This window comes from Dermacentor albipictus, chromosome 10 (genome assembly GCF_038994185.2).
Source record: "Dermacentor albipictus isolate Rhodes 1998 colony chromosome 10, USDA_Dalb.pri_finalv2, whole genome shotgun sequence".
In the NCBI taxonomy this organism is placed as follows: domain Eukaryota; kingdom Metazoa; phylum Arthropoda; class Arachnida; order Ixodida; family Ixodidae; genus Dermacentor; species Dermacentor albipictus.
Genome location: NC_091830.1, coordinates 53,460,303 through 53,481,557, shown reverse-complemented (window position 1 = coordinate 53,481,557; position 21,255 = coordinate 53,460,303). Strand labels below are relative to the sequence as shown.

General features: G+C 45.4%; 1 protein-coding gene across 1 annotated transcript in view; it reads right to left on the bottom strand.

Moving 5' to 3' along the window:
* Nucleotides 1–21,255, bottom strand: part of LOC135907680 (venom metalloproteinase antarease-like TtrivMP_A) — a 38,611-nt gene that overhangs the window by 6,379 nt on the left and 10,977 nt on the right. Inside the window, exons 5-11 of the mRNA XM_065439379.2 lie at nt 15,175–15,332; nt 14,026–14,097; nt 13,816–13,943; nt 13,674–13,726; nt 7,536–7,644; nt 6,451–6,618; nt 3,975–4,110 (exon numbers count right to left, since the gene is read on the bottom strand). Of these exons, the coding sequence (XP_065295451.1) occupies nt 3,975–4,110; nt 6,451–6,618; nt 7,536–7,644; nt 13,674–13,726; nt 13,816–13,943; nt 14,026–14,097; nt 15,175–15,332 (824 nt within the window). The remainder of the gene's footprint in view (nt 1–3,974; nt 4,111–6,450; nt 6,619–7,535; nt 7,645–13,673; nt 13,727–13,815; nt 13,944–14,025; nt 14,098–15,174; nt 15,333–21,255) is intronic.

The window sequence follows — 21,255 nt, the reverse complement described above, 5'->3', positions numbered from 1 at the left end:
ATTCGATGATAGAGGTACCCGCCGTGGTTGCTCAGTGGCTATGGTGTTGGGCTGCTGAGCACGAGGTCACGGGATCGTATCCCGGCCACGGCGGCCGCATTTCGATGGGGGCAAAATGCGAAAACACCCGTGTGCTTAGATTTAGGTGCACGTTAAAGAACCCCAGGGGGTCAAAATTTCCGGAGTCATCCACTACGGCGTGCCTCATAATCAGAAAGTGGTTTTGGCACGTAAAACCCCAAATATTATTATTATGATGGAGGCAACACCGTCAAGAGGATAATCAAGTTCGTGCATCAGGTTCGGATAGAAAAATTAAAGTGCGTATTAGTACGACATTGAGCAACACCGAATACGAACCGGTGGTCCTTGCGAGAAGAAACGTATGAGGACGGTTTCAAAAGCGAATGATCTAGGATGGGGTTCTGCTGGAATGCGACTGCGAGGCTCAAAGGCACCCTCATAATATCTCTTCCCAGCTCTGCGGCGCGACGCCATTTGACAGCTTGTGTTAGATACTACAATATATTATCATCGAGGTGTTTTCTCTATGGAACGAAGAATGATAGGCTTGACGCCAAGAGACGGGGAGACGACGGCGTGGATTTGATAGCAAACTGGGTAGCCGCTATTCTAGTTGAAGTTAGGAGGAAGAAAGAGAGTTGGACATGCGCTGCGTAGGACAAATAACCGGTGGTGTAATATAGTCACAGAAAGTAAGCGCGAGCGCGACTGGCAGGACGGCAAGGCGTACGGCGAGTTAAGAAATTCGCAGGCAAGAGGGAACCATCTCGCGCAAGACATGGGTGATTGAAGATCCCTTCGTCCTGCAGAGCACATAAAATAATACAAAGAAGAATATGATTATTACAATCTTCGAGTGGTTGGCAGAGTCCACGACATCATATATCAGCAATTACCGGAGCATTTGGCTATCCGCGACAAAGTTGCCCAACACGTTGCCCTTTCAGCACAAGGAGAAGTGGAATGCCCTTCGTTTCTGTTGTCGAAAACGGACGTTGGGCAATGCCTTAGCTTTCTTGCCCTTAAATACACATGCACATCCACCCCGAAGTATTGAAAATTGTGCTATACCCTACAGCCGCCTAAATAATACAGAGCATATGCTTCGTGAAAAATAGTCGTGTCTGTTCAATATATAGTGTACAGTTGGACACTACACACTATTGCTGTTGTTGTTATATTCTTTTTATATTTTTACATGCATATATCGTGTGTTTTTCTTGTTTTTTTTCTGAAGTGTAATAAGGCAAAGTACGTGTTAGTATTTATGTCATGTAGTGGTCTTCAATACCCACGTCACGCATTCGCAACATGGGAGGCCAGAATCCCAATCACGTGAACACGCGTTGACTTTTTGTTCAGACCTCCTCGTATATTTTGTAATGCAAAATTGAACTTAAAAACTTCTCTTAAATACGATCATGTTGGCAAAATTAAATTCGCCCACATACGCTAACAGACGCTTACACGCAATAGAGCCAGCCACACATGAAGCTGCAAGTCATGCTCGGCCAGAAGAAACCATACTGTGTCGTCTGCGAATAGCCGTCGCATTTAATGGCACTTATCGATTCCTAATTAGAATGGCAGGAAATGCCATTTGTGACGTGTGGGATACGTAAGAAACTTTAAAGCACATATGGGGTGCGATCTTGTACGCGTTCCAAAATAGAACGGAGGCGGTCCGTTCTTTACGTCGCGAAATAGACGGTCCGTTCCATTGTATTCGCCCGACAGCCGACGACACGGAATGATTGACAGCAGATATCACGGCACAATTGACGTCATGGCATCCGTCACGGTTCAAATTGACCAATCGTGTGTGGCTCGGTGGAACGGACCGCCTCCGTTCTATTTTGGAACGCGTACAAGATCGCACCCATCACGAAGGTCAATTCGCTCGCTGCTGCTGCTGCCGCGCCTCGTCACTCCAGTGTCTCGGCAGCGAATTTTCGCGGTCATCGAGCGAGATGTCTCCACGTTTGCTTGTGCGTGCGTGACAGTGTGCTTGTTAACTTAGCATGCCCATGTTTACAAGTTTACGCGGCCGATAAAACTACTAATTTTTTTTCGTACAGCTGTCCACTATTTTGCGATCGCAATCGATGATTTGCCTTTCGGGCGAAAGTGCGACTCTTTTATTTTTCCTTCGCTCTCATCTTGTGCACTACAGTTATTGCATTTGAGGAGCCAGAATTGTGCCACTGTTTTCCACGCACCACTCGAGCCGCCTCCGGTGATTATAGCACCGCTATTCGCCGAGTGCCATCATGTGGTCAAAACGGGCTCCACTGCCTGTTAGAGAAGCCAACACTCCGCGGCCACGGCAACACTTTGCAAAAACCGGTCGACCGAGTGCAATTGACATCGGCGCTGCTATTATTCTTGTTGCTTGTTCCTTGATGCTGCTAGGTGAAGGATACGTGCTCACAGGTACTCTTTTGCTCGGTTAAATTGCAGAATCATTCTCACACGACGCAATGATAGCTGTTGCAGTATGACGGGATATTAATAAAGGTTTTTTTTTTCTAAGCGCAGCACTGCGTAACTTGCAGAAGTCGTGACATGTGAGACGCTTAAATGATGTACGGGAATCGTTAGAAGCAACTTAGTTGTGCAAAGGGGGGGGGGGGATATTAATGCAAACAATCTATAAGTGCATGCTGTTCCTCGTGTCATTCAGCTGGATCGTGTTGTCATGTTCTAGTTAAGATGCAGAACAACGCAGTATCAAAACTGCGAGTCACGAATTTATTTTTTTGAGAGGGACGAACTTGTGCCCTGCAAAACAAGCAGCACAACGATAGCGTCGAGCAAAGTCGGCGATAGTCGAGGATCTGACCTGCGGGTCGAGCGCGTCGGCTTTGACACATGATTCGTCGAAGGTTCCAGCGTAATCGGTGGTGCTCGCGGGCCTTTCAGAAAGTACTACACGATTTGCGTCGCGCGCACAGTCGGATTACACAAGGTTCGGTGACAACACAGAACGGATAGAACCAGCGATAATAATCGAGAAACCTCAAGTACAGAAAGGCGCCTCTTGCGCTGCGCGATAACCTTGAACAATTGTTAGCCGGGGAAAGACGGCCACCGGGAAAAGTAATAAGTGCACGTAGCAGTATTTAGCTGCCTACTTTACACGTGTTGGGCGTGAATTCTTGAATGCATACATTCACGTCTTACAGCCGTCGCGAGCCGCGGTCACTTGCTTGGCTTAGAAGAATCATAGGTAATGTATCAAAGCTTAGCATTTTACTTGACGCTTGGCATAGAAATTGGAAAGGCTTCGAGATGTTGCCACCATGCACTTTTACGTGATCGTCGCACGCTGAATATTCATTAACCTTTAGATAATAAGGCACTCAAGCGTGAAATCCAGGCTCATAATCATGAGATGAGCTGTCGGCTTGTGTCCGCATAATGATAAAGAATGAAAAGAAAGAAGAAAAAAACAAGCGCGGCTGGCATTGCCGCGCGAGCGCAGCTCCTACGCGTACGTTGAGTGACTTTCCCGCATAACTTTGGAGCCCAAGATGGCGTACCTTGGCGCAACAGTGGCTCCCTAAAGGGCGCCTATACAGTAACTCTACCGTGACCCATCGAAGTGCGACACCTGGTGGCACTTCTCATCACGTCAGCGTATAGGGTTTCTCGATATTGCCGCTTGTCTGCGGTGGCGCTGCCAATCGGATACCCTACGTCAGCGTGCTGGGGCGCCTTTAGTCCTACGTTAACCTGGCTGACGTTTTCGCTGGTTCGACTGCCTTTGGGCGAAACTGTAAGGTTTGATTTCGTCCTTTCCGCGTTTCTCTGATTGCTTGGTTCTTTTATTACTAAGTGCCTGGACAAATAGCTCGGTACTGTAGTGCACAAAAACTTCGCCATCATTTATGCGCAATGACGGTTCGCAAGAGCAAGTTGATCGTTTGTGAAAAAATACTAGTGCTTACCACTTCAGCTTCTACGTTTTCTATATTTGGGAATGCTTTCTTGCAAATCTTTTTGATTATGTTTCTATAGCCAGGGTACTTTCTGCTCACGTTCTGTGGTGTAGATACGACTTCCCAGCATTCCCTGCCTCGCAATCTGAAACCCAAGCAAGCAATAAGCATTATGTATATATGGCGGAAGTAGGAGCAAAGGCCGGTAAAGCTGCGTTCATCCTTGACACATATCGGAATAGGATAGTGCGCTACAGCATGGATTTTGCCTGTATCCTTTTGCGCTCCGTTCATGTAAACAACATTTCCGAGCATGGTAATCTGGCGACAGCCAAACTGGCACTTTCATGCGTTCAGTTGCAGACCACCTCGAGGAAAAATAACCAGTACAGCTGAGAGGTGCGTAGTTCAAGTATAGCACAGGCACGTGGGCCATTTGAAACCGCGAAGAAGAGAGTCCATCCGCTACTCAAATGTGGCAGGAGTGTTACATACACCGAACGGCGTCACTTTAATTGATAAAGACCCTCAGGTGGCACAGAGGTGGTCTTCTCGCAGTCTAGATCGTAGTATGTTATATTACATGTATCAGGAAGACATCTGGCATGGTGTCATATTAATTTTTCTAGAGTACACCACCAGACAGCTTTACTCCTGTAATTGTGTATTGCGTGACAGACTACGCCTCGTTGCATGGGTCATGTGGCCGCTACCGTTTATCATATTGCAATGCATGTCCTCGACTACGGCATTTGGGCCAGAAACCGTGCCGTTCGTCATAACTTAAAAGCGGCAATGCACGTGGGCAATAGGAGAAAGTCTGGCGTTTGAAGAATGTTAACACAATTCCAAGGAGATAAGAATGTATAAAGGAAGCAGCCATCCTTCCTTGCTCAAGAAAACAAAAGCGCTGCGCAAAAACATTGCTTTCAGTGGCTACCTCTGTACATTTCATTTCGTACGGCTGTCATCCATGATGCTTTGCCATGATGTGCCACTGTCGTACTCGATCATAAGAAACTCTAGCCTTCATTAATCTCATCAAGTTATTGTATTTCTGTCAATTTTTTTTCCACTGCCACTGCATATAAAATATTGCATTGTTTTCGCTAACAAACCCATAAGGCTAATTTTCTTACTAGTACAGACGAACAGTGCAGAGTTAAGGATAACCTAAAAATTGGCCCATTGAGAGCGCTAACTGAAGCTGTTAGTGCGGTGAGAATGTCACTGCGCGCAACGTGTTCAAGGTCGACAAAATTTGTGTCATTGAACTGTAGCAATACCTCAACCAAGGGCAGAGCGCGATTAATTAAATTATGGGGTTTTACGTGCCAAAACCACTTTCTGATTATGAGGCACGCCGTAGTGGGGGACTCCGGAAATTTCGACCACCTGGGGTTCTTTAACGTGCACCTAAATCTAAGTACACGGGTGTTTTCGCATTTCGCCCCCATCGAAATGCGGCCGCAGGCAGAGCGCGATTGTGTGAATCTGGGAAGTAAGGTCTGTTATACTGAAAATGTGTAATACGTCTTTTGAAAAAGCACAGAATGAAACTTCGCCAAATTTCTCATAGCGTTTTCCTGGTATACACGGCACCTCTTCCTAGGATCGATACACGGCTCAACTTCATCATTTGAGATGATAAATTGCCGGTCGAGATATTGGCCGCGTTAACACGCTTAGATATGGGTACTGTTATAAAACAAACATCTCATGTCAATCGTCGACAAGTGCCTCCTCTTGTCACTACGAAGCCGCCTGCAGCAGGAAACACTATTCAACTAAAAAGCACTGACGATATCTTATAATTTGTTGACTGACTCGAAGCGGCGATTTGACACCTCTTTTATGCATCCATTATCAATATCGGCTTTGAATGTGGAGTGCGACCACACGTTGAAGTTCACCGAAGCCCATGTGGAAAAAAAAATTCGAGTTCATGGGATAGGCATCACTAACCTTAATAGAACACTCTCACATGCACCTCGAGCAAACTTTCCACCTCTGGTGCTTACCTTGTTCCCAAACAATAATCGTCATAGCTCTTGCATTTCGTTTTTTGACGCTGCGTGCCCGGTACTTTCAGGGTGATTTAGACTGAAAGCCGGCACTTTCAGGCTGATACCTTGTCAGGCTGATTTAGCATTCGTTACAGAAAAGTAGCACCCGCAGATTTTTTTAGAAAAGAAACACAAACAAGACTGATGACGAATATTGTTTAGGTTCAAGGTACGCCCTAAAGCGGGTAAACGTTTTTAAAGTGTGTTTCCAGAAAATAAACCTTTATAATAGGATAGAACGGAGTGTCCCTTTGTTCCTTAAAAGACACAGTGCGACAAAGGTAAGTCACTACGGACCAACCACCCATCGTAAATTTTGTTGACAGCAGCACGCGAAAATAAATTCACAAAGCAGTGAAACATAACAGGTCACCTTCGCAATCACAGCAGGTCAAACAAATGAGCACAGGGTGCCTTACGTGAGGACATACTGCATCTGCCTCAAGCTGCAGTAGGAGAACTGGTGATGCTTTGGACCGTTGTCGACGTAGCTCATTATGTATCCGTTACCCCACGGGCAATTCAAAGCTCCTGGGTGTCGTTCGATCGCAGAGCTTGGGCCACTTCCATCATGCACGCTACCGAGCCTTCAAAAGGAAAACAATTTTTGCGTATCATGAAAGAGCATTCTGGAGCGTGCCCCAAAGAACACTTTTCTAAATGTGGTAAGTCTAGATAACGTGGACATAATTCATCGCATATGACTCTTAATCACAACGTGGAATACGTCAGCATAGATAAATTTGGTGTCAGAGTAACTAACAAGGGGAATTTTTGCTCTAGAAGCTACGCACTCTAGCCAACAAGTAGCAGTAAGCATAGTGAATAATAATAAAATGTTAGACATGTGTGACAGGCATTAGAGGCTCAGAACTAGTGTCATCATTTGGGAATTTTCGCATAAAGCCCATATAGAACTGTGGCTGCAGTGCACGGATAATTAGCTAATAATAGAACAAAGATACTACTAAAACAAGACAGAACTTTTTAAACTTGAATAAAACGCATTGCGAGAGTAAATATTCTGATGGACAAAACCTCCTCACAAAGAGCTCAAATCGCAGTGTGGCCGTGTAGCTTGTGAAACAATGAGGACACAGCTGTCTGAACATACTACAGCCGTCATCAGCCCCTACTTTCCGGGCTCCTTAACCAGGCTTTACGGCCATTTATCTGTTTCGCTGGTACCATGCCTTTTGAAGTTTTCTTTACGTGGCTGTTGTCACTCGTAGAAAACAAGATCTCGTACGATCATTAGCACACACGTATGATGGAGAGAAGTGCTTGAGTGTGATGAAAATTAACATTAAATGGCTAAAAACGCAAATTAGTAACATGGAAGAACGGCAAATTGGACGAGTTGGTGGTTTTCCGTAATGTTTCCTTTACTAGAGCATGGCGTATAAAAGAATTTATCCCTTCCGAACAGCATCTGCGCAACCTTCGCAGGCATTGAGATGTGATTCGTGAGAGTCCTGACCGGAGATCAAACAAAATTTCTTACACGTGAGCGATTTCGTGCGTCATTGTGTGCATTCCAGTAAATAGACCTGGAATGTCTTCGCCTAGAGCAACGTAGTGGCTCGTGCAGATTCCAGCAACGTAACCAATTCCTGCGGAAAAGAAATACTTGTGACTTCAGAAAAGAGACTACTTAGGGCACGGAACATCAAATGCGAAGCTTCCGATGACTGATTACAGTAACACGTAATAAAATCAACCGGATATTTTCTATTCTATCATATGAGACGAAAATTGTGTTTTATTGGACAATTAATGTTGTCTTTTGGCACAAACAACGCAATATTACCGAGAATTTAATACATTTTTTGCGCTGTGTGCAAGTAGTACGCGCTAAACGACGTCTTAAGGGCTGAAGGTAGCACGGTCATTTGCTTACGTGAGCCGGCAGTGCCTAAAGTAATATCGCGGCTGTGGCTAAAGTACATCCGACGTCTCCCTCCAACTTTTTCACCGGCAGTATAGACGGATTCGGCAGTGTTTTTTATGAAAGTGCATACGACGTTTCTCGTTGGTTTTGCAATGTTTCACGTTTGATACACGTCAGGCATAAGCACGTTGAACAGCTAAATACATGTTTCATTCGCGTGCGTGCTTATTTTTCGTGTGCTGTGATGCAGCGTGCTTCTGTCGCCGCAGCTCTCGAAGATCAGCGTATTCGTCATTGCTCCTACAGCTACCGCATCTGCTTCCATGGCGCTAACGTACGCTTTCGCAGCAAAAAAAAAACGCATTCCATTCGGTGCCCCTCAACACGACACCAGGACGCTGCAATTACGTTGCGGTTGCCGATGCACGAACTGATTGGTGCAAATCCGCTCGTGCTGCAGCATTGAACTACGCAGACGCCCAAGTCAAAATTACAATCCACAACTTAGCAGAATTGTTTGTTATAGTGAAAGCAAAGTACCGCAACTCGTCTCCGTACACAGATGACTTCGCTGACCACTCTTGATGTCGCCCTCAGTTTTTGTTCACGAATAGGCGCGAGTTTTCTTGGTCGCACCCTTTGCTTTTTTTCGATAAAAGCAGTTATTTCGTTACGCTTCTTCTGGATACTGCTTTAATTATACCTCTGGGCAAACCACTAGTGAAGACTTGAAAATTGGTAGCGTGAGTTTCAGCGTCGTAATAGACACCGTCGTTCCGCCTACGCTTATAAAAAAATTCGGCTGTGTCAGTAGAGCATACAGACTTCTACTTTGATTCTGCTTCGTTTACTTAAAGTAATGAATGCTGTACAGATGGGATTGAGCGCAAAAGGGATCGAGGAAACACATACAACAGCTCACTTCTGTGGTAATCAGTGCGAAACGTGACTCAGAGCTCGTTTTCTAATGAAACACGCATTGGCTTTGAGGCAAACCTTTACGAGCACGAAGAAAACGAGACCAAGGACGAGGAACATGAAGAAACACAGATGCTCAGCGCACTTCTGTGTTTCTTCGTGTTCCTCGTCCTTCGTCTCGTTTTGTTGGCGCTGGTAAAAGTTTCCTTCGAGATCATGGACCAATTAACACGCACCACAGTCCTGCTAACGCATTGGCTGTTTGTCTTCAATGTGGTATAGATTAAATGTCACAGCTGACATCAACAAAAAGTCTGCTCCTAATCTCTACGAAGTCAGCTCTTAATATAGCGCACCTTTTTCCTCCACCTCCGTCTGCGACTGCTGAAAATGTACAGCGCCTCGTGGACAAGTCGTACAGCGTCTGCTAAATGGAAACTCGCTAGAATTGTACCTGTCTTCAATCCTGGAAAACAGCCGACCAGCTACACCTCTTTACGACCTATCGTTCTGCTCAACTGTGTCGGGAAACTAATGCGAAGAAATGATTCATAAGTGAATAACATTGTCCCTTGAAACGCGAGGCCTCTATCCCAAGGAAATGAGTGGCTTTCGGCAGGACAGATCAGTACTGCACAGTATAATATCCCTGATAGGACCCGCCGTGGTTGCTCAGTTGCTATGGTGTTAGGCTGCTGAGCACAAGGTCGCGGGATCGAATCCCGGCCACGGCGGCCGCATTTCGATGGGGGCGAAATGCGAAAACACCCGTGTACTTAGATTTAGGTGCACGTTAAAGAACCCTAGGTGGTCGAAATTTCCGGAGTCCTCTACTACGGCGTGTCTCATAATCAGAAAGTGCTTTTTGCTTGTAAAACCCCATAATTCAAATTCAATAATATCCCTGATATCTTTGGTAGAAGAGCATGGAAGTATTGGCCATATTCCAATCGTCATCTACCTTGACATCAAAGCCACCTTCGATTCCGTTTCGCATCACTGAGTTCTTGAGGCCCTTGAAGCTGTCGACCTTAGAGGACGCCCTTATAGATGGCTAATGAACGTTAAGCAATTAAAACTAATCGGTACAATTCCGTTCTTAACGCTGGTAATTCAACCTACTGCCAGCACGAAGAGCTAATGGCAATGAAGACAGTGCCGTGGACATTGATTTTCTTTGACGATACACAAAGGCGGTCTCTGCATCCCTGAGTTTGTGTGGCAATCAGTGAGAGGCCTGCTAAGTTCCCTTATAATAGGCAACCTTAAGCTATGTTACTACTGCGAAATTGAAGCCTGGTAACACTCAAGGCGTGCCGACATGCTCAGAATCCTGATATTCATTCTCAAACTAGATATTCATTCTCAAACTATGATACAAGATCTATCTAGTAGAATGGTTTTACACGTAGATTTTGCCAGCAGTTATTAATACAGTAGGTATCAGAAAACAACAGGTAGAATGACAGTGCATTTTTCAACATGTTTGGTGAGATACCTGAACGTTGGTGCAAGTTTTGGGACTCCTATACTGAGGACTCCATGCGAATTTCCGGCTTCGGTATTGTAGTAAAAACGCGTACCTCAAGGTATATTTTTAAAAAGATAATTTATGCGTATCAACTAGGCACTCGTTCCCTGATGTCCACCAGAATAAACTTTGGGGAGCCACTAAAAAAATTCCCCATGGCATTCTATTAAAAAAATAGTATCCTTCTTAATGTAAGAAGCACAAACCTGATTATCGGCAAATGCCATTTTAATATACCTTTTCTTTATACCGGGTATTTCTAAGACTGCCAAAAATTTTATCGAATAGAGCACTCAAAATAAAAACGATACTTCTTAGAAACCGGTTTATCGGAAATGGCAGAATCCACGAAAGAGGTTCGATGTTCTACTGGTCTCCCTAATTATATAAACGCATTATTTGTTCTGTTTAATTAGCGCAGTCATGTGGCTGCACTAGCAATCTAAAGATTGTGGTTACTGGCGATGTTATCTTATATCGCTTTTCCAATCGCGCGAGAAGTCCTCCTAATCCCTGCAGAATCAGAAAATTTCTCACTCTTTTTTCGATAAACTGAAACTGCGTTCTCGAAGAGTGCTTGAAACCACGTGCACAAGAAACGCCAGCCGTTGACGTCTACTGACGTCTACTGACGTCTCCTGGTCTACACCACGCAAGCCAAACCATCTTTCTTAAAGGGACCCTGAAAAGATTTTGGCGATTTTCTACAAATGTACTGAGTCGTTAGAGTAGGTTCTTCTGATCATTCACTGATGCATCTAAGTGCTCTGCGTAAAGCGTGTAATTTATTATGAGGTTTTAAAAATACACATCGCTGCCGATCGCAGCGCACTGCTCGGCGGAATTTTAAGCCGCCCCTACCCATATGATGCAAATAACCCATATTACGTCACATGGGCGAGCTATCTGATTGGCTGACCAGGGCGCGTGGTCGATAATTTTTCCAACTTTATGGTAAACAAATGATGCTCGTAATAGTTGGAATGTTAGTTACTTTGTTTTTGTAAAAAGAAAATAACTTAAAGAGAATACACAAGAATAGTTTTTTAGTACACTTCAGCACTTCCGGCACAGAGCAAGTGTCGTCTGCTTGTGTTACAACGTACTCCATTTTGACGAGAGCTCCGCGGTCAGAGTCGGTCTCAGTCTTTTCGCGAGCACTATGATTCGACTTTGTTGCCTTGTGGACTGCAAACCTAGCGACCTGCAAACCGCGAGTCCAGTATTAGGGCAAACGCAAGCGCAAGGGGACAGGGTCTGGTCGCTTGACTGTGCCGGGATGAGCCACGAGATGAGCAGAAGGGCAAATGTGAACGGTCTGCACGGTGCAGCCACCTGGTGGCACAGAGCTCAACCATACACAGTAGCAGCAACGAAGTGTATTCTTTGCTGCTGGTGTGTATTTTTTGCAGGAGTGTAATCATCAACACGTTGATTTATAAATGTTTAAAATACTTTACACTTGGTTAGAGCAATGTTAGCGCTTTGTTTGACTGGTTAAGCGCTGCGCCAGCAAGTGTCTGGACCGTGCAGACCGATCAGGCTGCTCACGTACGTCTACGCTAAAGTTCCTTCATCAGGTTGACTTTATGCCTCCAGTCATTTGCCGAAATGACCACCTTGCCTGTTTTTAGCGGAGTACCAGACACGTTCGGCGCTACGACAGAATGCTCGCAACGCACGCTGCTTCGATGGCCCTCGGTCGACGGCCAAGCGGCTAGCGGAGAGGTCTCGCGCGGGAGGAGGCGTGCTCCTAAACAACCGGAAGTGAGCGATGTGACGTCGCATCGTGACGCTGAACCAGTGAAGGCGGAGCTTAGCGCCGCTTGCTCGGCGAGCGAGTTGAGGAGGAAAAGCATAGGTAGGGAGGAGGGTAACTTCTAATCGCTTGCAGCTCCATTAATACGTAACGCTTCACTTAAATTGTGGTGCGAATGTTCTATTTAAGCTGTACCCTACGCGCCTACAAAATTTGTCCGAACCGTTGCAGGGGCCCTTTAATTATACGCGCTTATTACGGCTTGTAGAGTGAGCTTACCGTCGCTCTGAAGCCGGCAGTGAAGAACATTGGCTATCGCCTATCACTGGCAAGCTAGGTATTCACATAAAATGCAACAAAAAGCACGATCATTCCTTTTTTAGAAGTGCCATGCACGCACGAACAAAAAAACTTCATATTTTCTCTTTAGGAAATTGTGCACAAAGCTTCGAAGATTGCTAGTTGCATTCTTGTTCAAATCATTGACGTTCACATGTCTTTATGTCCCCCATTAAGTGTTGCCTTCGGGCCTTTAAGGAGAAATGAATGAAATTAAACGCCTGCCTATGTGAGCGAGTAGCCCGAATGAAAGAACAAGTGAGGGAATTAAGAAACGAACAAACAATTAGGCGAACGAACTAACGAGCGAGAGAACAGACGAAAGTTTTCCTTACAGAGTTTGACCACCGGCCACCAACCATGGAACGCCGACCAATCGTGAAAACGGGTGAAAGCGGCAAAGGAAGGCATTTGCTTCATAAGCCCCGACAATACACACTGTCAATCAAAACTCTAGACAAGCGTGACCAGACAGCTAGTGTGCTAAGTTTCGTTTTTGGCGCATCGACCACGTGTGGGGCAAGCGCCCACCGCGATACGTAATCGCCATGCACGTCGGATAAGAAAGATAAGAAAGATAAGAAAGAAAGACCGGGAGGCGTCAGAACAAGGCAACAGCGGAAGCTTCTCTTGTGCATGTGGCTTCCTGCATTCCTCAAGCACCCAGTTTCTGTTTCCCAACGACAAAGCGAGAAATTTTATCGCGCTGGAGGGCCGAGGCCTTCTGATGGTATTTGAAAACTGATTTCATTTCAACTCGTAAGTAGTTACAAATTTTACCTTATAAGTAGCAGTACAACAGATTCAATAACTTGATTAATAATTGTGTTTAAATAATTAGCCAGAAAATTTGAACACGTGGCCAGTTTTCTGAAGTCCGTCATTCCCGATAATCAAGATTTTTTCTTAAATCGCATTTTTATCGTGAGCGCTTTGTTTTCAGGAATTTTCGGCAATCTTCGCAAGAACGTCCGGTACCTTTCTAGGGCATATTGGTAATTTGAGAACCACTACAAGAGGCTGTCATTTTTCAAGCACAGCGTTCCTTCAACAATACTATGCTGGATAGTTATATGCATGGTGCGTCTAACAACCACGTAATTCCGCATACCGATTTAGGTGTTCAGACTTTGTTGAAATAATCAAATGTCAACTTCCATCTCAAATTCTAATGCCACGACATATAGATAACCGTACATCTCACCTGCAGCCATCCTGTCCAATTTACCATCGCTTCCATCCGTGACGACGTCACGCCTGCAGGAACGCGAAGCACAGTGAAAAACCGTGTTGTTTCAGTTTCGACAAAAGCAGCGCGAAGCAGAAATTCAGGGAAGTAAATTTACCCGGAAAGGAGATACACGACGTCCGGCCTTCCGAAATAGCTTTTCTTCTTGAAGGCATAGTCTTTAAATTCTTTTATTGTCCTAGTGTCGTGCATCAAGTCACTCGTACCCTGCAAATAGTCCTCTGACTGACAACAAAAATACGTCAATGTTAACGAAAAACCCCTGACTTAGAGGAACATAATTGCTGAAAATCAAGCTCGCTCTTACCGAAGGCTTTTCCAAGCCAGTTAAAACGAGCCTCACCCTGGGGCTTGTCATGTCAGTCAACCGAAGGTTTACCTGAAAAGTATGCATTGAAGCAGCATGGTGTATTGCCCGCTAACATTTAATAGCTTCCAAAATAATGGCACTAAACTCGATCCAATTGTCCCTAACAGCCACGCTAGGACCATTTCGTCACGTGACAATAGGAGCTATATATATATATCTTCTTTCGATCAGTAAGAAACGTCTTTCTGTATCCCCGTGTTCCGTGCAGTAAAAGCTTTGTCTCGGGACATTGTGACGGTTTTTTTATGTTACCTATTATTTTATCTAATAGGTCAAGAGACCTGCGACCTCTTCCGTTTATTGGGGCACAAGTGGCATGCCTTCGGGAATACCACGCAAGCAATTTCAGGCTGCATAGAATTGGAACGCCCGCACTTACGTGCGCACCAACTTTCATTAGGCTTTGGAAGCAGGAATCAGCTTCGTCCTTGTGATATCACTGAGTCGTTCGTATTACAGCGGGCATTGACAAGCTGTTTGTATTTATGTTTAGGTTGTGAGCGGTGTAGCGCCCAAATAAAGCCACGGCATCAGGATCAATTTCTGACCTGTACATTGCATAAACATAAGCATTGCAGAAACCAAACGTTCTATGTACAGACAATAAATATCACTGTACGCATCGCATTTAGTCGTGTATCATTAAATTAACCGCTACACGAATCGAATTTGACTTTGGGGTTTTACGTGCTAAAACCACGATTTGGTTATGAGGCACGCCGTGGTGAAAGACTCCGAATTAATTTTAACCACCAAGGGGTCTTTAAAGTGCCCCCACTGCATGATACACGGGCATTTTTGCATTTCGCCTCCATTGAAATGCGGCCGCCACGGCCGGGGTTTGATCCCGCGACCTCGTGCTTAGCAGCGCAACACCAAAGCCGCCAAGCCACCGCCGGGGGAAAAAGAATCCGCTTCCAGAAGGCACCGTTCAACAGGAACTCCAACATGTGCGTTCAATATGCAGAATGATTTAAATATGTTGTTATTATTCTTTTCCAAAGAATTACGCATAAAAAGCGGCGGCACACTGTTAGCATAAAGTCACTCTAATACAATGATGTAGTCTCTGAATCGACAACTCACAGAGTTCATCATGATGCAGATGTACACTAATACTTCTTTTGTGGTCTTGAAATGGTTGTGATGAGGTACGTCTGAAACAACGAAAACTTCAACGGCGACTTCCGGCGGAACGCTTTCATGGGCGTCAGCATATCTCGCAGAGAAGCGTGAACCTTTAACTGGAATAAGAAGAGTAGGCTTATGTAAAGCAGGTTCCAATTCATCAGCATTTGTGGCACCTTAGCAGAAGTGGCATAAGGAGGCACCACGTTTCTTTTTTTTTAATGAGGAGCATTTATTGTGCCACTTTGACAGTATCTATCTGTCTGTCTATCTAGCCGCCTACGTCTTGGTGTCCTCATGGTCGTTTCCTTCAAGTGCGCGCTAGAATTCAGCGGGCAGCCACCTTAACCTGTTCGTATCTCCGCAAACAAGACCTTACTGTGTCCATTGAAAAATGCGCGTTAATCGCGTTTACGCGCAAACACATGGCACCGGGCCCTATTTTTCTAAATGGTCACGCTATCAAATACCGGAAGTCCCACCGCTTCTTAGGTGCTGTTATTGACAGGGACCTTTCATGGAGCCCCCACTGCATCTGCCTGAAGCGGAGACTAATTTTGATTGTACATATACTGAGCGTCTTGTGCGGAAAAACCTGGGGCACGTTGGTGGGCTCCATGCTGCAGCAGGACAGAGCACTGTTTCTGGGATTTTTACGGCACAGCTTGCTGGTTTTGACCAACGCATATGAAACGAACATTCGTACTCTCGAAAGTTTGCAAGGTCAGGCTCTGCGGACATGTCTTGGACTGCCACGATGCGCCTCGACTCACGCAAAAATCATGATTGCTAGAGAAGACTTGGTTCCAACATGTATAACGATTGACGACCTTAGAGCACACATTCGACATCTGCGTCGCGCATCCAGTCCCTATATTGCTGCTTTGCCAGCACAGAGACCTCAAACCACATTTTCCAAATTTGTTACGAAACGTCAAGAATACCTTCCGTCGGGCGTTACTCCCGCAACAAGACCACTGTGGTTCCTGCGATAACCACAAGTACGCCTCATGATTCCGGCAATTACGAAGGAGACCCGTCATTCAACAGTGGGTATACGTCAGTTCACACTGTCATTACTGAACAAGGCATATGAACAAAGAACGCACGTTTACACCAATGAATCTGTCTCGGCCACTAGCCACGCCTGTAGGTGTTAACTCTACAGGCGCTGTTATAATCCCAGCCATACATGTTACAATTGCTTTCAAAGTATCCCATATAACCACCTCTACGCCAACAGAACTTGCTGCTCTAAGTGTAGCTGCTAATTACATCGCACAAGCCAAACCTCAAAAGTGGGTCGTTTTTTGTGACTCCAAGGCAGCACTTCAGTATCTGCAGTCAGCCTTACGGCGCAAGACACATGAACAACTAGTGTTTGAGACCAAAGAGGTTCTCCACCAAGTCATCATAAACTGACATGACATCATCTTCCAATCGCTTCCGGTACACTGTGGCATCGTCGGAAATGACCTTGCTGATGATGCCGCCCGGTCAGCCCATAGAGAAACCGTGAAGCTTCGTGTACCCTTATCAAAGACAGATGCTGTGAGGGGTCTTCGGTTACTTGCTCAAACCAAGAGTGAAGCTTTGTGGAAGTCCCTGATGTTCTCCAACTACCGTCTGCACCGGTTGGATCCTACATTGAAGCTGCAGATTCCATCGAACTTCTCCCACCGTGATGCAACTTTACTGTGCCGCCTGTGGCTAGGGGTGGGTTTTGTGAAAGCCTACTGATTCCTTATTGGAATGTCCGACGCACCGATCTATGACTCGTGCAACTGTGAAGAGACTATCGAGCGCGTGTTGTGTTTTTATAATCTTTATGACTGAACGCCATGTTCTTCGGAGGGTGTTGAACCGATTAGATAACGAACCATTTTCAGAGACTAAGATTCTCGGGCCATGGCCCCACGCGTACCAGGCTTACAAAGCGACGCAGGCACTGCTAGGTTTCATGAAAACGACTGGCCACAGTGACCGATTATAAGCGTGAAGTTATGGAAATCCGTACGTATTCAAACCGATAGTACATTCTTCCCTCCCTCTCATTCCTTTCTTCTCTTAAACCCCCTATCACTGCGTAGGGTAGCAAACCGGACTTTCTTCTGGTTGACTTCCCTACCTTTCCTTCCCTCCTTTTCCTCGTCATCCTCCATGGTCGTTTCGTTTACTTGGTATATTCCAAAATTGGCATAGTATGACAAAAGCGCATGGCGAACATAAATAAGTGATGACATGAATGCCATGACATGCGTGTCATGTAGGTTATCAAACAGTGGCCTATGTCTTGGTGTGTACGAAAATTGGCATTTGTCATGTATGAGAACATAAACGATCGGACACGACGTGAATATAACGACGTGTGTCATGTAGTTCATGAAACAGCCCGCCTAGGTCATGGTGCTCTTATGGTCGCTGGTTAGTACGTACAAAAATTGGCACAGAATGACAAGAGTGTATGATGAAAATAAATGATAGCTCATGACATGAATTTCATTATATTAAATTATGGGGTTTTACGTGCCAAAACCACCTTCTGATCATGAGGCACGCCGTAGTAGAGGACTCCGGACATTTGCACCACTTGAGGTTCTTTAGCGTGCGCCTAAATCTAAGTACACGGGCGTTTTCGCATTTCGTGGCCGGGATTCGATCCCGCGACCTCGTGCTGAGCAGCCCAACACCATAGCCACTGAGCAACCACGGCGGGTGAATTTCATGATATGCGTGTTATGTAGGTCATGAAGCAGATGCCTACATCTTGATGCTCTCGTGTTCGTTTCGTTAACTTGGTATGTTTTAAAATTGGCATTGTATGACAATAGTGTATGACGAAGACAAATAAAAGGTCATGACATGAACGCAATGACATGTTTGTCATGTAGGTCATGAAACAGCCGCCTACGTCTTGATGCTCTCATAGTCGTTTCGTTAACTTGGCAGGCTCTCCGCACACTGCTTCGCATATCGTCAATTCCCACAGGGCGTGAGATCTGCCGGCTTTTTGTCTCTCTCTGGCAACGCTTTGTCAACATCGGTTCTTTCGAGAAATTAATGATGACCTTGTCTTACATGCACACTTGCTAAGGATTATGTGCCGTGGAGCCACTGTATTTCGAGCTTTAAGAGCTTCTAGACAATTTCATTCTACATGCGAATGTTATTGATAAATATTGCTTCCTCAAGACGAAAGGCTGTTCAGCTTTTGCAAAGGACGCTACGAAAGTACCGAGCAATCTTTTCAGTATAATCACGTGAGTGCTTACCAGTGCAACGCTGTGGACAAAACTTTCCATGATTCTTGAAAGTGGGACCTGTGTTTTTGTGCTCTGAGGTACTGTCACGAGGCACCTACGGCACACGAAGCCGCCATACCACAGAAGAGCATAGGGACACCCTCTACCAATATTAATAATAATAATATTTGGGGTTTTACGTGCCAAAACCACTTTCTGATTATGAGGCACGCCGTAGTGGAGGACTCCGGAAATTTTGACCACCTGGGGTTCTTTAACGTGCACCTAAATCTAAGCACACGGGTGTTTTCGCATTTCGCCCCTACCAATATTAGGTAAAGGCCAGAAAGAGCACCAGCTACGTACTAAACGTGTTCCACATATTTAGTATTGCGCGCAAGGCTACACGTGCGAAATCAGTGTACGAATACACGGCACGAATGTACTGGCTAACATGTGTGTTTATCTGACGTCATGAGCCACAACTTTCTATTACAATTTTTTTCCGCTGCGCATCGACTCACGTAATTCGCCAGTGGCTTTCTGCGTCTAATTAAACTCCACATATCTAGCATAAGATTACACATGCTGGCAGCTATCGTTTCGAAATACGGTCTTGATATCGGCACCGCAATCGCCGGACATGCTCAGACCTTTGGACGGTTCCCTTACTGGGCTCGTCCCACAGCGCCGCGCACATATGTGTCACCTTATCTCTCCTGATAGCTGCGCGTTGCTTATCTGAAAATTGGTGTCTCTAATGGCTACTGGCGCGGTAAGGTGTCGTTCGGCAGAGCCGCAGCCAATCCAGAACATCGCATCTGGGTCTGTGTACACGAGGCTTTTCGTTCGTAGTTCTCTTCGATTGGTCGTTTGTCTTCGCTAATGATGTGTCCAGCATTAAAATTGGCCTACAATTCGGACAATTCTAGCGTAGGAGATCTTTGCGAATGTGGGACCTAATTCTGAAGTAAGCATCGCGTTCTTCAGTTATGAATAAAATTACGGAGGGCTGTCATATGCGCGCTTTATTTTTAATCATTATACTTGGCTAAATACCGGAAGTTAACGAAGCACATAGCTACTCCTCTCTCACTGTTTCTAGACTACAATGGCGCTCTTTGGCCCTAGATGCCCTTGCGCCAATAAACTTCAATCATCATCATCATCATTTCTAGACTACAATATGTGCGTGACTCTTGGCCCGTATTCACAAAAAATCTCTCAAGTTAGCTAACTTCGCCTGAATAAAAACCATCGGGGCTGACCAATCAGAAAAAAATTACTATACGAACAAAATTCTTTGTGTATTTGGTCCTAGAAAACAAGCACGCCCAAAAGTTGAGAGCAGAAATGACTGGCGAGTATTCACAAACGCTGCACCAACGACAATGTCGCGAAGTGCAGTAGGTCTATAAATTATTACAATCATGCTCGTTCTGATGCGATAATGGCAGCAGAATGCGGGGGATACATTACAAAAACTCTTTTTGTTAAAGAAAAAAGTGCTAAAGCTATGACTCGGGAGTGAAGATAGGTATCGCCCACTGGTAGCGTGCGCTCCGAGTCTGTTAAACCCAACAACAGTCAACTGAGTACACGCAATCTACCTCGCACGTACAACACCCTTAACTATGAAGCTGTTGGATACGGGGCATAATTCACAGTGACCGAATTTCCCATGAATAGGTACGCCTATAAAAAGCTCAATGTAATTCCTGTTGAAAAATATCAACACAAGTTTCTTTCATGTCGCTTTCAACTTAAGAAAACTATACACGGTCCTGTTTATGTCACATATGGTCGACATGAGTGCTCCTTGTCCTACAACTTATGCAGAATCCGCGCATGTGGGCAGTAAAAGTTACAAAGTGTATTGAATATTCTCTTTCGACAGAAAGCACGTTGAAGAACATATCCAGTTTCCCGTGACGCTCCAAATTACCCTGTACACCTCTGTCTACACGGCCCCGGGAAAATTTCATTCCACCATCTTCAATGTTTCTCTATGATTGAAGATCAGGGTTCAGCGAATCAAACGTCATAATCAGACCATATAAAAGCAGGCGCTTTTCACGTCACCTGTGGTAGCTAGGGCATAATCAAGGGGGGGGGGCTGAATGCTGTAAGAATCTGTCCCAGGGCTCTCGCCTTCATCGTGTACAACAACGCATCAGCTCGGCGCCGCCAGCTTTCCGCGCTGGCACAAATGGCATTGGCAGCCATGCGCTCTAAGTATCGCGTTTGAATCGCCGAGTACTCTACCTCCACCTCTCGCGCTGGCGTTTTGCGCAGAATCCAGTCACACATTGACAGCGTCGCTCTAACACATAAGCTCAGCAGTAATCAGGTGGCGCTATTAGAAAAGCTTGTGTGCTGCAACAACCGCGGGCACTCGGTCCTGGAGCGTTTAGTCGTAATCTTCGCGCCTTCGAAATCCCCTATCCCTGCACATGATTGGAGTGGCTTGTCCAGATTCACCTCTTGCATTTACCTTGAGTCATGTTCGCACTTATTCATGCAGCTACAAAATCAGTATGTAAATATCAATAGGCCACTTCGAGTAGAATCATTATGATGCCTATGATAATAATATGACTATCATTCTTAGCTTCTACACTTTTGTGTCTACCTACGTATCCTCCTTGCGCCGCTCTTCGAACGACAGTGATGCTTCAAAATTTATCCGGTGCTGGGCGGATTCGAACCCGCGTCGCAAGGTTTCCTCAAGCGCATCAATTTCGCGCTGTAGAGCAGCGCCGCGAATGCACCTGGACGGCGAGATGTTAATCCTCAG